We start from the raw sequence: 15,016 nt of genomic DNA on the forward strand, positions 1-15,016 counted from the left end.
GGTATTGGTATTGTTATTAAGTTATGTCGTTCCAGCCTGGTCAATCAAGATAGGCAAAGCTTCTGAACCTGGGAAAGGATGTCACAAATAGGGGGAAAAGGCTACATAAAAACATTGCAAATTAAATAATTTCACCAAGGCAATATTGTCAAAAGAATGCCTTGTGTACACCCCATGACCTCCACCACCACAAAAGTATTATTTTATCTTAGGTAAGGACAAAGCTATACCAAATGATTGGGCCCATGGAGAGAATGTAATATTTATCTATAGGGGGAAATCTTTATAAAAGTACATATATACCATACCTAAATGATGATTGCATTGCAAATCATTGTATATGATAAATAAATATACAAAAAAGTCTACATATTTGCATCTTAGTGCTGCCATCTCTTGAATGACTTTCTCTCCACATTTTTTTCTTTAATGGCTGTATGGCATTTCCCGGGGTGGATTTGCTGATAGTGAAAACAGTGGACCATGCCTGTGTAATCTGTATTGAAATGGCCATTGGAGTCTCCATTGAAAGTTGGTTGACAACACAAGAGCATGGTTGGGTTACATGGACAGAGTGTTGTCAGTCTATAATACCTTATAAGTGCCTAAAATCGTGACCTTCATGGTAGTATCAGGTTTTTTTTAGGAGAAACTGCAGATTTTGATGTAAAAAATGTATTTCAAAATATAATACTTGGGCTTATATTAAGCTTTGATTCTTGTGTCTCTAACTTGCTTTGTCTATCATTTATTTTTAATTTAAAAAATGAGCATTTAAATGCAGAACTTTTAATCATACTTGTGTCCTTGTATAAAAACTGTACTTCTTTATCTTCTTGTGTTTTTACTCTCTGAGAAGAAATAAATACAGAACCAATTTGTTTCTCTTGTTTATTTCTCTCTAGCAATATTACAATAAAATATTGCTGTTTGGCTCCAAATATTTTTAATAAAAGACCCAAATTAAAAAAAAAGATATATTGTATTCCATTGTGGGTGATTTTGTTTTAAAGAAAACTGTAGATGTAAAGGGCAAGTTTGAAAACAGCACCATCTGGAGAGTTAGACTTTGGAATAGACAGAAGAATAATTATAAAAGATGGCCAAGTTTATAAAAAATATATAATAATCTTTTGGTACTGAGGCTTTCTAACATCTGTTCTTTGTTGTGAAAACATCATCTAATGAATGCAGTAACTGTGAAAATACATATCGGTGTTGTTAAAAAAAAAATATGACCATCCCCCATCATCAGTTTAAGCTCAGGACCTCAATTGCTTCTATACACATGGTGAAGCTGCAACAAACATGCAGTCCCCTTTGAAATAATTAGCCCATATGTCCTTTAGCATCAGGAGGTTTTTTTTTTAAGGGGTTCATCACCTCCCAAAAAAATTAATGAATGGGTGCCCTTCCTGAAGGAAAAGACCCAATTCTCAAGACCATGAGTTCTTACCATTGCCCATATATGAACTAATACTAAATATGGATTCAGTGGTGTCCCAAGGAACAAGGAGTTCACCATCATAATACCAGGATCTCCCTCACTTGTCAACCGCCTGTCAAGAAAAGGGGGATAGGAAAGCTTAAAAATTAGGCATACAAGCACCTGACCTATGAAGTACACAGTCAAAATATGACAATATTTGGACACTGGTGGTACATTTTAAACATTTGTGTTTTTTTATGTTTAACTTTAATATCACTCAAACATTGAACTGGTTCAATGACTCTTATGACCTTTTTTTTGTTGGGAAACCTTTTAAAGTCTTATGATGATGATTATCTAAAGCTAGTAAAGTACTTTCTTGTAATAAAAGAGGAATAGACTGCAGAGATGGAGACATAATCCTGCCCCTGTACAAAGCATTGGTCAGACCACATCTGGAATATGCAGTCCAGTTTTGGGCACCAGTTCACAAAAAGGACATTGTGGAATTAGAGGGAGTGCGGAGAAGGGCAACTAAACTAATAAAAGGAATGGAGGAGCTCAGCTATGAGGAGAGATTAGCTGAACTGAATCTATTCTCTCTTGAGAAGAGACGTTTAAGGGGGGATATGATCATCCTGTATGAATATATAAACGGTCCATATAGAGAACTCTCTTCCCCATTATTCACTTTGAGATCATTACAAGGATCAAGAGGGCACTCTGCGTCTGGAGGAAAAGACGTTTAAGCTTTGGATAAGAAGGGGTTCTTCACTGTAAGGTCTTTAAAAATGTGGAATCAGCTCCCTCAGGAAGTAGTTTCAGCAACTACTATAGATTGCTTTAAGAAAAAGCTGTAAGCTTTTCTAGAAATACAGAATATAACTGGGTATTAAGGCTTCAAAGTAAAGATAACAGAGACTGTTGATCCAGGGAACATCCGATTGGCTCATGGAACCAGGAAGGAATGTTTTCCCCTGTTGAAGCAAACCAGGGTTTTTTTTTTGCCTTCCTCTGGACCATCTATGTTTTATAGGGTTTTATATCTGGGATATATTTATTCCCTACTGGTTGAACTTGATGGACTTATGTCTTTTTCAACCTAACCCACTATGGAACTATATATATATGATGATTTTCATGCTGGTTAGTTATATGTATGTTTGTGGTCCCCCTGGCATGGGTATACCCACATGCATAATGTCTAGAACTGGTGGTGTTGTGAAGGGTACCAAGAATCTAGTAGGGCAACCCACTATTAATTTTACATTATTAAAGATTAGCTAATAAAAATCTGACAAATACCATTGAGGGTTAGAGAGGAGACTATCAGTCAGTCATTATCTGTTCTTGCCTTCCCACCATCTCTGATCTATTTTTTTTTTTTTTCGGAGAACAAATCAGAAGGCACTTTTCAGGAGACTGATTTTTTCTGTTCTTGACTTTGGGCTAAAAATACTTGCTTACAAACTTGTAAATACAGGATGTTTTCTACAACAAATCATCATAGCAAGCAAATGTTCCCATTTTGTACTGGTAGATTAAAGGAGACCTAATCCACAAAAAGAAAAAAAAAACACCAAGTCGTAGTACTTATTGATAAAAGAGACATGAACTGCCTCCTTTGTCAAATAACAAGCTCCCAGGCTCCTGGTGGCTTTTTAAATCAGCTCTAAAGTACAAAGAACATGCGACATGTAGATAAAAGCTCGCTTCTGTGTACAGTGTTGTAATGTATCTCCTGTACACACGTAGGAGTTACATCATCCAATCAGTAGGAAGGATCGTGGTCCTGCTTTACTGCTTTACTTTAAAAATTAGAAAGTTAATGCTTATTTAATAAAAAAGGCCCAAAGGAGTAATTGGTTGGCATACAAAGAGGAGACGGCACCCTCAGTACTTAATGCCACAGTAGACAATTAACTAAACAGCCTATGTCCTAAAATGGCCCTGGTCTGACTCCTCTACAATCTACTAACAACTATCCCCACTGGAGAAACTTTCCTGTGAGAAACTGAGGGAAATTTCTAAAGTACAGACAGAACCCAAACCTTGACAGCAGATCTAATCCATCCCTGCTCTATCCAAAATAAATTAACATTTATTTTTGGCCGAAGCTGAATTTTCAGATACAATTTCTTTTTGCAAACTGTGTTACTTTTTCAGTTTTGCTGTTTACACTTTGTTACAGTCACACATTCAATTTTTTTTCTTTAACATTTTTTATCACACATTATAATTTTACTTCCATCACAATGAAGACATTTTTTTTACTGTGGCTGTCACTTCTTGCAGGAATAACTACAACAAACAGCTAAAACTTTTTAATAGAACTGCTGAGATCTTACACAACAGCATGGACCAAAGTCTAATGTAAAGAATATCAGCTTTATTTTTAATTTGAACCTCAGAATCACACGTTTCCAGCTCCAACACTAATTAGTTCTTGGCAAAAGAAAACATCTGCCATATAACTTCCTAATAGTTTCTGCTTTGGAGATTTATTCTGTGCCTAGGAAATATTTTACAATCTAAAAAAAGCCTTAAAACAGAACTCCAGGTGGACAAAGACTGAATGGAAGCACAGAGCCTTCTGGGATACCTATGTCACACATCCCAGGAGGCTCCTTTCTGCTCCTGTGCATGCCAGATATTAGGCATGCACAATGAGGGCAAAGAAATGTCAATCTCAGGCATGCGCTCTTTTTTTCCCTTTACATGAGGCTACGTCACCCGATCCAGCACCAAATCACTCTTTCAATCAACCAAAAATCTTTCAGGTCAATTCAGTGTGATTTTTGATTTGTATAATCGTGACAGATTTATATTTATTTAAAAATGCTGTTTTTGTATTGGTATATTCGATTATACAATTGTCTATTGATATTTGTTGTAGAGACAAGTGTTCATCTGTAAAAGACTCCTGATGAAGCAAATATTTATCTGCCCATAACGTGTTGAGTTGGTGGAACATTTGATGAATATTTTTTTTGATCTGTCTCTATTGTATCGTAAATTTAATTTTTATAAATAAATTATGTTTTTACCAGTGATTACATACCGATTAGTATTGGATGCTGGTAAATTCCCATTTAATTATTCTGTATTTATCTCATGTAAATCTTGGAATGTTTGCATCATAGAATGACTATCTCCTCAAATTACTTATTTTTATTCGATACTACATAATCTACATTAACCCTACAATTTGAAGGATTTGTGAGCAGTATCTAAATTTGTGTGGAATAAGTGTATTGAGCCTTTATGTAGTATCCAAATGTTACATTTTTACAATTATTACTATATCTATTACTATATATATTTTGTGAGCAGGGCTAGGAATAGTAGAAATGTTTCCTACCACCTAAAAAAAACAACAAGAAAATAGTTAAATGTCTGTAAAGCTTCTCTGTTCCAGATCATTGTATACTGTATCTAGTAATAGTTAGTTACATTAAGCAGAACTTGTTCTTGTATTGTTGAAGATGTTGTGAAGTTTTCAAAGCCATTTCGTCATTTCTACCAGGGTAATAAAAATACCCCAACATATTAGTTTGTCCAAAACCAGGAGATGTGAAATTTGTTTGAACACCGTGTTCTAGTTACGTAATCTCAACCTTGGTATAAGGAAGTCCACATTTACATTTAAAATATGTGTAGGTAATTATACAGGTGAAACCTATAGCACTTTCTCTCCCTATAATGTAGTACACAGTACCTGAGCAGCCAGTGACCAATCCCAAGCACTCTCCAATGGGGGTGGACAGGGGCTTACTGATTACAGTGTATAAACCTGTACAGGGATCTTGTTTTACCAAAGTATCAGATGTAGGCAGCAAGGGAGCACAAAGATTGTGTGTAACACGACTTGACTTTGGCAGGCATATAAGATCCACATCATATACCTAATTCTGAAATCTTTCAATTTCTTTACCTAATGCATTTTATATATACCCGTATGATATATACATACAGTATATTTATTTTATTCATCTTTACCTTATTATGTCCTTTTATTTCAAGGCAGATGGATAAATACCACAGATCTGCTTTGCTTTATGTGGTCAGGAGAGAGATTGGTACTCGGCTGGGATGGTAGAATCAGATTTCAGAAGTCACAATGTCCTGCTATATAACCTCTAGTTCCACAGACAATAAACTTTTAGAAAATTAGTCTGTTGTAAAATAAACCATATTATTGTTCATTATGCTTTAAACGTTGTATAGAACATTTCATTTGAACATACATTTTAAAAATTGTTTAAATTGTTTAAAAGTCAAAGCTTATCTAAACCCAAGAACAAATTTTAATATATTGTATTGCAGTTTACCAGTCCTTGGTTGTTGTGGCTGCATTATCTTCTTTTTTTATTATTTTCTGTATTTTACTTGTGCTTTTACATATATATATATATATATATATATATTGTATATATATATAAATTTATTGTAACAGCCGGCCAAAGAAATCACAGGGTTTCCTCTAGGATGACAGGTACATTTGCCCCAGATACAGGTTATATGCAGAGTATTTTTCTGCTTAGTCAGACAGTTTTCCTTTAAACCTGAAGATGGGGTTGAAGAACCAGGCTGAATGACAATGAGCTTCTTGGCCAGGTGGGGGAGCTAAAGAGGCCTGGGTATGATCAGGTGTAACTGTCTCACCTGAAATGAATCCTGGAAATTAGGCTGGGGATATAAAACTCCCAGCCTGCTTATTCCTTGGGCTTTGTTCCTGGCTGGTGAGCTGGGAGGAGGTCCAAGGTGAACGGTGAACGGTGAGTAAAGACACAGACTTTGTTGGAAAAGCTGCATGGTTAGGGCCTTAGAGTCCTGCACAGCACTAGATTGGGCATGGGTTGTTAGTAAAGGGATCTAACAGTGAGTTAGAGGCCAAGTGGCCAGGCTTTATTTTTGATGTTTGTTTTATTTTGCCTGTCTTGTGTGATTATAGTATTAGTGAATAAAAACCCTTGTTGCACAGATAACCTGCTGGCCCTGTTTCCTGTTTGAAACTCCTCCCGTTGCTATGGCGATCACTATATATATATAACACAAACCAAGAGAAAACGGAGAAGTTTTGGGGTTTATACATACTTATGTACATGTACTGGCCATTTTATTAGGTACACCAGTTCACCTCCTTGTTAATCCAAATATCTAACCAACCAATCACATAGCAGCAGCTCAATGCATTTAGGCATGTAGACATTGCTGAAAAAATCCACACATACTCACCAAAATTAGACAAAAGAAGCCTGGTCTGATGAGTCGAAATTTCTGCTGTGTCAATGTGTAATAGCATTGAGAATAAATGGAGTCTAGCCTGGAACGTTCAAGGTGTACCTAATAAGTGGCCATTGAGGGTATACTTAAAGAAATTCTGGTATTGAACATTTCATTTGACAAACCAGCTCTTGTTCTCAGCATTTAGGAGCAACTCTTTACAGCCATCCTGGTAGTATGATAGCCTTAGAATCAGTAGTTTTAATTTCTAAAAATCTTGCGCTACACTACAGAAGCAAGGACAATTCTTCATTCAGGCTTTAGTACCCTTTTATTTAGCTTACAATTGCCTCCAATATTTGCCCTGTTTAGGGTTGAAGCTCTCTAAGCCCAGCATATTACACTTCTCACTCCCTCTTCTCCCCTTCTTCCTTATTTCTCTCTACTTTATAGCTATTTCTTGCTCTGCACTATGTTGAGTTCTTATGTAGCTATGAAGATAGAAATTTGACAAAGAAGAAATTCTACCTAAATCTAGCCATTACTATAGTAACAAATTTTCTTTGTCTGCATGAAACATTAGATACTACTAATTTGATCTATTTGCATTAGGGTTCCAATGCTTTAATCCACAATGCTTATGCCCCACATCAATTGTCAGTATTCCATTTAAGGTTTGTGTACACTTTCATCATTTATAAATCTTACTAGGGAGATTAATGTATTGGTGAGCATGTAACATAAATGGTAAAAATGTAAATGCAGAAATCTTTTAAAATGCAGAGTGATTTCCTTAAAGCTCTGAAAATTGTTGTATTAAAGTATTAATTGTTTTTAATACAGTTAAAGGAGTAGAGTTCCTTTAACAATGGAAGGCCCCATAGTTGAGGGAAGGGTCTTTTCAACTTTCCACCACGTTTTAGAGAGATTTGTGTGTGGGGAGGGGTAATAGATGGTTCCTAAAGCCACTCTCTCACCCAGTACATGGGTACTTGGTGCTCTTTATGTTTTCCTAGAATAGAATCACAGTGCCAATGACAGTGCACATACACTGTGAAAAATTACTTTTATTGAAAAAAAAAAAAATTACAGACTTTTTTTAAAATAAAATTTTGACTTCTGTCCAGAGAAGTACATCCATGGCAGTTAACGTGTGATTGCCTCTGAATTTACTTTGCTGGAAGACTTCTGGACATGTAAAAAAAAGGTTTTTGTCTTTTTCAAATAAATAATATATTAATACTTTTAATAAAACATTTTTGTTGATTTTGGCAGCTCTAAATGAGAATGGGGAATGCATTCAATGAACTCTGTACTCCTTGCCATTGGCGAAAGGGCATCATTCTGGGGGGCCTTTATTAAAGGGGCTTCCAGATTCCAAATAGGTACTCCCACAAATGCTCACAACCATTTGGGCGACAGGCTGGTCCCTAAATCAATCTCCAGTCCACTCCTAAAATAAATAAACTAGAATCCCTCTACCCTAGCTGCATATGTACCAATGCGTTTTAATCGCCTCAAACTGCATTCTTTATCACTGGCGGTGGCTGTGCAGTGAGCTCTAAGGGTATACTGGGGGCCTGCTATACACCTCAGTCAGTCACTTTGATTTATTTGAACAGGTTTGCTTTACGACAGTCCTAAAGAGTTGTATATAAAACGTTTTTTGTGTGAGTAATAAGTACCTTCAAACAGCTGATTCTTCTGGAATCTCCTTCTTCCTAGGAGCTGGTGACAACTCTAACCACAGGGTTTGATTAATGTGTCTTATTTGTTAGTTAAGATCCTTAAGGAGATGCAATAAAGTGACATTCGCATGCATATTACACTGACTTTAAAATTGGGCAAGCTCTGCAGAGTCTGACTGACCTAATATCAGATCATTAATTTGCATACAGAAGGTTTCTTACTCATCGATGGATTACTAGCAATTCCCAGTTATGACTAGTCTTTTAGAAAGTAAAGAGAATTCTATATACATATGTATATGAGGATTTAGCGTTCTTACACGAGTGCCCCACCTTCTTTCCACTCCTTCCTCCTATTTTACCCTCTTTCATTCTCCTTCTGTTCTCTGCATTTATGCTATCGCTTGCTAGGTTTGTTACCCCCTATTTATTAAAATATATATATTCCAGCTTTATGTACCATATTTATCTATTTGTACTAGTTAATGTATTTGAATGCTTATTAGCTCCACATTCGCTCTCTGTGTACTCTTTACCAGTTGGGCAGATATAAAAGACACAAACAGATGCATAAAATTATTGCATTGTTAAATCAATTTTCAAAATAATTTTATATGGCATCAGACACTTATAGTCCATGTAGAGCAGGGGTGTATGATGAGAGGAAGAAGCAGCACAAGGAACAGAGCTGTTTTTTGTATTGATAGGAAGATAAAGAATAAAAAAAGAAATATGAGCTCATAACTGTGCTGCTTCTCCATTCACTGGCTGGGATGAATCCAGGATGACCTAGATTTGGGTGGAAGTGGGTTGATAACATTCACACTACAGTCCAGAGAGGAATCTCTTAATTAATTTTTTTTCAAATATTTTACCTTTTTCCACGAATAAAGGGCAATGGAAACTCTGTATATTTACAATAATGATTTATTAATTTATTCTGTACAGATCATATAAAACTAAAATAGGAAAAATTGTACATTTCTATCCGGTTAAAGTTTGGTGATTTGTGTGACTTCTGCAAGCTTTTCTTGTGCGGTGCCATCGCGGTCACAGATCGTATCGTTTGTCGAATTCAGGGTGGTGGCTGAAAAACCTGGTTTCATCTGTTTTTTTAGATTGCCTGCAAAATACAACATAGCTTTGTAAAAGAAACTCTTATCGGTTAATCAGCCAGGAATCTTTCTATTTGAATATTTTACTTAGAATTTTCATTTACATTTGGAGCATGTATTCCTGAAGTGTAAGTAAATAATAAGTCTGCATGACAAAATTCCTGACATGTCACATTAAACTCCAACCATATATATAAAAAAGCAACTCTAGCTTTTACAAATAAACAGCTATTGACTTTGCCTGGGCTGTGATCAGTCCACTACAGGCAGGAAAAAACATTTTCTCAGTTCCCTACCCTTAGTAATGGGACTGGAATCCACTGTCCTCCGTGGTTCAATCTGCTATGAGGACCACAGGGAACGCAGAGAGGAACCAGGTATCCACATGTCAAGAGGTCAATACCAAAAATCAAAATATTTCATATACATTTTATTACTTTTAAGATCAGTGCAAAAGAGACATAAGGTGACTAAAAGACCCCTGATGTCTCGATACAGGCTGCACGGTAACTCAGAGGTTAGCACTCTGGTCATTGCTGTGCTAGGTCCCGGCCAGGACACTACCTGCATGAAGTTTGCAGGTCCGTGTTTAGGTGGGTTTCCCCCAGGTACTCTGGTTTCCTCCCACATTCCATATACATGCAGTTAGATTAATGGGCTTTCCCCCAAAATTGACCTTGGACCGTAATAAAGACATATGACTATAGTAGGGACATTAAATTGTAAGCCCCTTTGAGGGACAGTTAATTATATGACTATGGACTTAGAAAACGCTGCGTAATATATCGGCGCTATATAAATACTGGCTAATAATAATAATGAAGAGAAAAGAACTTGTCACTGTACAACTGAATAACAATATACAATGCAATGCACTAAATATTTGTGATAGTAAAGCAATGAAATTAAAAAAAATAATAAAATGGTAAAAAAAAATAGCAGAAGAAAAATCTACCCCTATCCCTGTACATAAACAATGTATGCACCTAGGATACATATGTGTATGCTCTGCAGGGGTTGCATTGTCCTATTTAAAAGGTTATTTAGCCTCTGTTGAAATGTGGATGGTAAAGTACCTAATAATCTTTCTGCACAGGGGCAATAAAAGGTGGGGGCTTTAAAGTGACCAAACAATTCATTTTACCAGGATTATATGGGCATTTAATCTCTTTTATGCATGTTATATACCTGTACCAAGCATTTTCTCTGTAGATATACAAAAGCCCGGAGACTGCTGGTGAGTGCCACCATCATGTACATGATTTCAGCAACCCAGCAGATATTATTCTATCATTTACGTTATATTATTCTCCCTTCCCAGCAGTAACATAAAAGATTTTTTGGGAAGGTTAAGGCAGGGCTGAAGGAGACTGCAATTAGCTGCTTCCTTAATAGGAGAGGGCTGTAATATATATTCAGGAAACAGACTGTGCTAGAAAAAACGTAGAATTAAGGTAAAATTTACTAGTGAGTTCCAAGGCATGGTGAAAGTAAATCAACACTTGTTTATGGAAAAAGAAAAATGCTGAAAGTATTTACAATACTTGATTTTCTATGTTTTTACCTGCAGTTGGTGTCAGGGTCTCTTCCACTATTCTTTTAGCAACAATCTAGAATAATCTACAACAATAGTGTAGACAAAATTATCTTCTAAACACAGACTCTTTACAGAGACATTATACTGTTGGTGTCCCCAGCTTCTGTTCATCCATTATGGAGATCGCTTGATACAGAAAATGTTACTGCTTTGTTCAGCCTATTTACAGACATAGTATTCTGATCACATTTACATTGCACCCTTCTAACTTCACATTGAAGTTATTGTCATTGCTAAATGGAAAAAAACATCTGGTATACGTGCCATGTATTGCAAACTGTAATATGTTCAGCTAATGTATATGCATATTTCTACCATAAAAAAAAAAAAAACACAAAATGTTGCATTCTGATTCATTTAAACTAACCCAATAACATCCTTTCTTAACCACTTCTAAACAACTACACCTAAAGTACTACTGTTAAGGTCAAATGGGCATTTTTATTGGTCTAGGGCAGGGGTGTCAAACTCTGGTCCCCAAATCCTTTTTGCAAGTGGCCCGCGGCTGCATTGAAATAGCCCCGCTACTACAATTCCCAGCATCACTCACGTCTATAGACCAGCGGGCTCTCTACCTATGCGTGGCCTCACATTGGACTGTATTAGAGACTCAAATAATGCCGGGAATTTTAGTAGCGGCGCTATTTCATTGAAAGGGAGTCACTCATAAGATTTAGCTCCGCATTGGCTGCGTCTGGCATTTCCAGCACTCCCCGTTAGCTGTACTTTTCCTTGCTACTCCAAGGCATGGACTTGAATAGTTGGATTTTCATTGAAGAATATTGTCATTAATATTGTTAGCCTGTGCAAAAAGGTTACCATTGAAATTTAACTCAGAAGGCTTAAATAGAGAAAGAGGCGTTAGATTTTTTCTTAAATAAATTTTTTTTTTTTTATGCCTCTTTCTCAAATATAAGCTTGTTCCAGATTGAATTTGAAGCAAAACCTCTGTGTTTCTATATAAAAAGGGTTTCTTTCTAATGAGAAGGAAAAATCGCCATAATTTTTTTTCAATAAATTTAAGTTTCTAATTTTGACCCCCTGTGTATTTGAGTTTGACACCCCTGGTCTAGGGGAACTGTAAAAAGCACATATACTTCCCTTGCTTCCCCAAGGGTTGGTGCACTCCTCTTCTTTCCAATGCTCCAGGTTGTATGTAAAGCCTCATCATCCCTGCAATGCAGAACTATTGTCACTGAATTGTAGGGGATGATGCCATGGCTGAGACCGAAGCACAGAACATCTTACAGAAGAGGGACCAGTCTGTGCAAAAACGAACATTTAATCCTTGCATTTTGGGGTAGCCCCATGGCAAGGGTAGTTTTCCTTTCTAACATAAGCTACATTTATGACAAGATCAAGTTGGGCTTGAACCATCTTTCAGTTAGGCAATAGTCAAATTTCCACTCTCATTGAAATTGCTAGCATAAGTATCAGCTGCGAATGTTGCCTAGATCATCTGATTTATTAATGTAAATGTATATATTTTTCTCTTCATTGGGGTGTGAATTTGTGCATAGAACACCTGATCCAGCTCCCTATATACTGCAGCAACAAATCAAATATAGTGTTGTATAGCTACATTGAGTGTCTGAACAAAGCTGATTTAGCACAGCCTGAGCCTCTGAGAATGGAACTGAAGTGCTATGATGTCACATCACTTCCTATGAAAACAATTGGGAGATGTTGTGTTTACAAAATTTGCCAATCTTAACCAAGACCGATCATAAGGATCATATAATATAAATTCTTCCTCTCCTCTTCCCGTGTCACTGGCTGTATCTGTCTGCAACCCCTATTCAATGTACAGCGCTGCGTAATATGTTGGTGCTATAGGCAGTTTAATAATTAATGCCATGTAGCAGAAGCTGATCCTGTTGATATATTTTTCATGTTCCATACATGCATTATTATCTCAGAGACAACAGACCTCCACCTGGCAATGCTTTAATCTCCACAAGAACTGGGCCACCATTGTTTATGCAGAAATGACTCCATGGTTTTGCATGTGTTCATGAATATCTGATACAGTTCAACCCCCTGCTGTAACCTTTTACCTTGTCACTTACTACATTGTTACAATCTGATTACTGAAGGAGGAGAGACTGAAGAAATGTTTCTTCCTGCCTGCAGCAGGCTGATGACCTGATGCCAGACTAGGCATAGTCACCTGGTTTAAGGATGACTTTTATTAATTATAAATTACATTTTAGAAAAATGCTGTACAATGTGACATTTCAGAAAAGTATTCCTGCAGCTTGAAAGGATTACTTTAATGTTATGCAGATGATCATTACAGGAAGCGTTTACAAATCTGCATATGAGGTACAATAAACAAAGCAAAGAACAGAAAACAAAAATTTAGTTAGATGTTATAACACAAAATACACTTCTTATTTCCTTTATGTACTTACTAAAATCAGCTACTAGAGCCAGCAGTGCTCCCAGACTCCCAGACCATTCTATGAGTGCACGCCATGATTTTTATCTTTCCATTTCATCCTCTCAGAAAACTATTCAAATCTGATTTGCACAGCATGTATAATTTATAAACATGCCATTAATTCAGACAAAATTCCGCTTTCCCATGGCGTGTGTTAGCCATGTGTTAATGAATAGGTAAATGTGCCAATTTAAAACAGAAAAATGTTTCAGTGGGGAAACAACAATATCAAGTAATAATTATTCCAGCCACACTGATGAACAAATGTGAGCTTTCACATAAAGAGAATAAATAGGAACATCATTTGTCTTTATATGTATATACAATGGACACTTTATACACCAAAACAGAGTACGCAGTGCTCATTTCATGAGGAATAATGAGGACAAATTTTTTTAACATGAACCCATAGCCTCAGGAAGCAATCCTATAGTCCTAAATGCTAATTATCATTATCACCATTAAAGCTCTGATCTCCAGCCAGCACATGTTTTATAGAAAAACTAATTAGAGATTAGCTGATGTTTCCATGAATTTCTTGTAATCAGAATAGGGATGGAAAAAAGATCTACATCGGACATTGGAATGAAAAAAGCTAACAATATCACAGGATACCTAATGGTCTATTATTCAAAGTTTTCATACAAGAATTACACTACACTAATGCAGATATCAGACAATTATTACCTAAGATTCAATTAGAAAAATGTGGGACCTTGACGGCCATAATCCCTATATAGAAATTCACCGCCTGGTCTTAAACTCCCCAAGCCTGTGGAGGCAGTGTTATTATGTGGGGTGCCTGTGGGGGCAGTGTTTTGATTTGGAGTGCCTGTAGGGGGAGTGTTATGATTTGGGGTGCCTGTAGGGGATTCTAAGGTGATAAATTTTATCAGGATTTATTGTAAAGGAGTGGTTTAGGGAACATGAGTCCAGACCTTACTCCCATTGAGAATCTTTGGGATGAGCTAGAGAAGACTTTACACAGCTATCCAAGTATCCCATCATCAATACAAGATCTTGGTGAAAAATTGATGGATGGGAAAAAATGTTGAAACATTGCATAAACCTAATTGAAATACTACCATTATCAAAGCTAAAAGTGGTCCAGATTAGAATGTGTGACTTTTTTTTACATGGCACACCCCCCCCAAGTTGGTGAAATTTGTATAATCTCTTCCTCTTGTAATAGCATGCACTTTAACATCAATTATTACAAAGGTGACCTGCAGATCACCTGATAAAACCTCTCTGGGTTTTGGAGATTTTGGTTGTGCGTTGATGACAATATGCGCACCATCAGCAAAGAGAACACCAGATCCTAGATATCTGAGATTTGCAACCTCTACCTGCATATTACTTTATTAGGTATCCACTCATCAGGGTTGATTTACCTAAGGAATATTATTATTATTAATATTATTATTATTATTAGTTACCAGGAATAATATAGTGCCAACATAATATGCAGTGCTGTACATTAAATAGGGATTGCAAATGACAGACAGATACACATAG

At 36.4% G+C, this 15,016-nt stretch overlaps 1 protein-coding gene across 1 annotated transcript in view; it reads right to left on the reverse strand.

The window, feature by feature from the left end:
* Positions 1-9,325: 9,325 nt before the first annotated feature.
* Positions 9,326-15,016, reverse strand: part of SHISAL2B (shisa like 2B) — a 34,275-nt gene continuing 28,584 nt past the window's right edge. Inside the window, exon 3 of the mRNA XM_072413805.1 lies at positions 9,326-9,466. Within this exon, the coding sequence (XP_072269906.1) occupies positions 9,336-9,466 (131 nt within the window). The 3' untranslated portion in view covers positions 9,326-9,335. The remainder of the gene's footprint in view (positions 9,467-15,016) is intronic.

The sequence above is a fragment of the Pyxicephalus adspersus genome, chromosome 6, assembly GCF_032062135.1.
Source record: "Pyxicephalus adspersus chromosome 6, UCB_Pads_2.0, whole genome shotgun sequence".
Taxonomy (NCBI): Eukaryota; Metazoa; Chordata; class Amphibia; order Anura; family Pyxicephalidae; genus Pyxicephalus; species Pyxicephalus adspersus.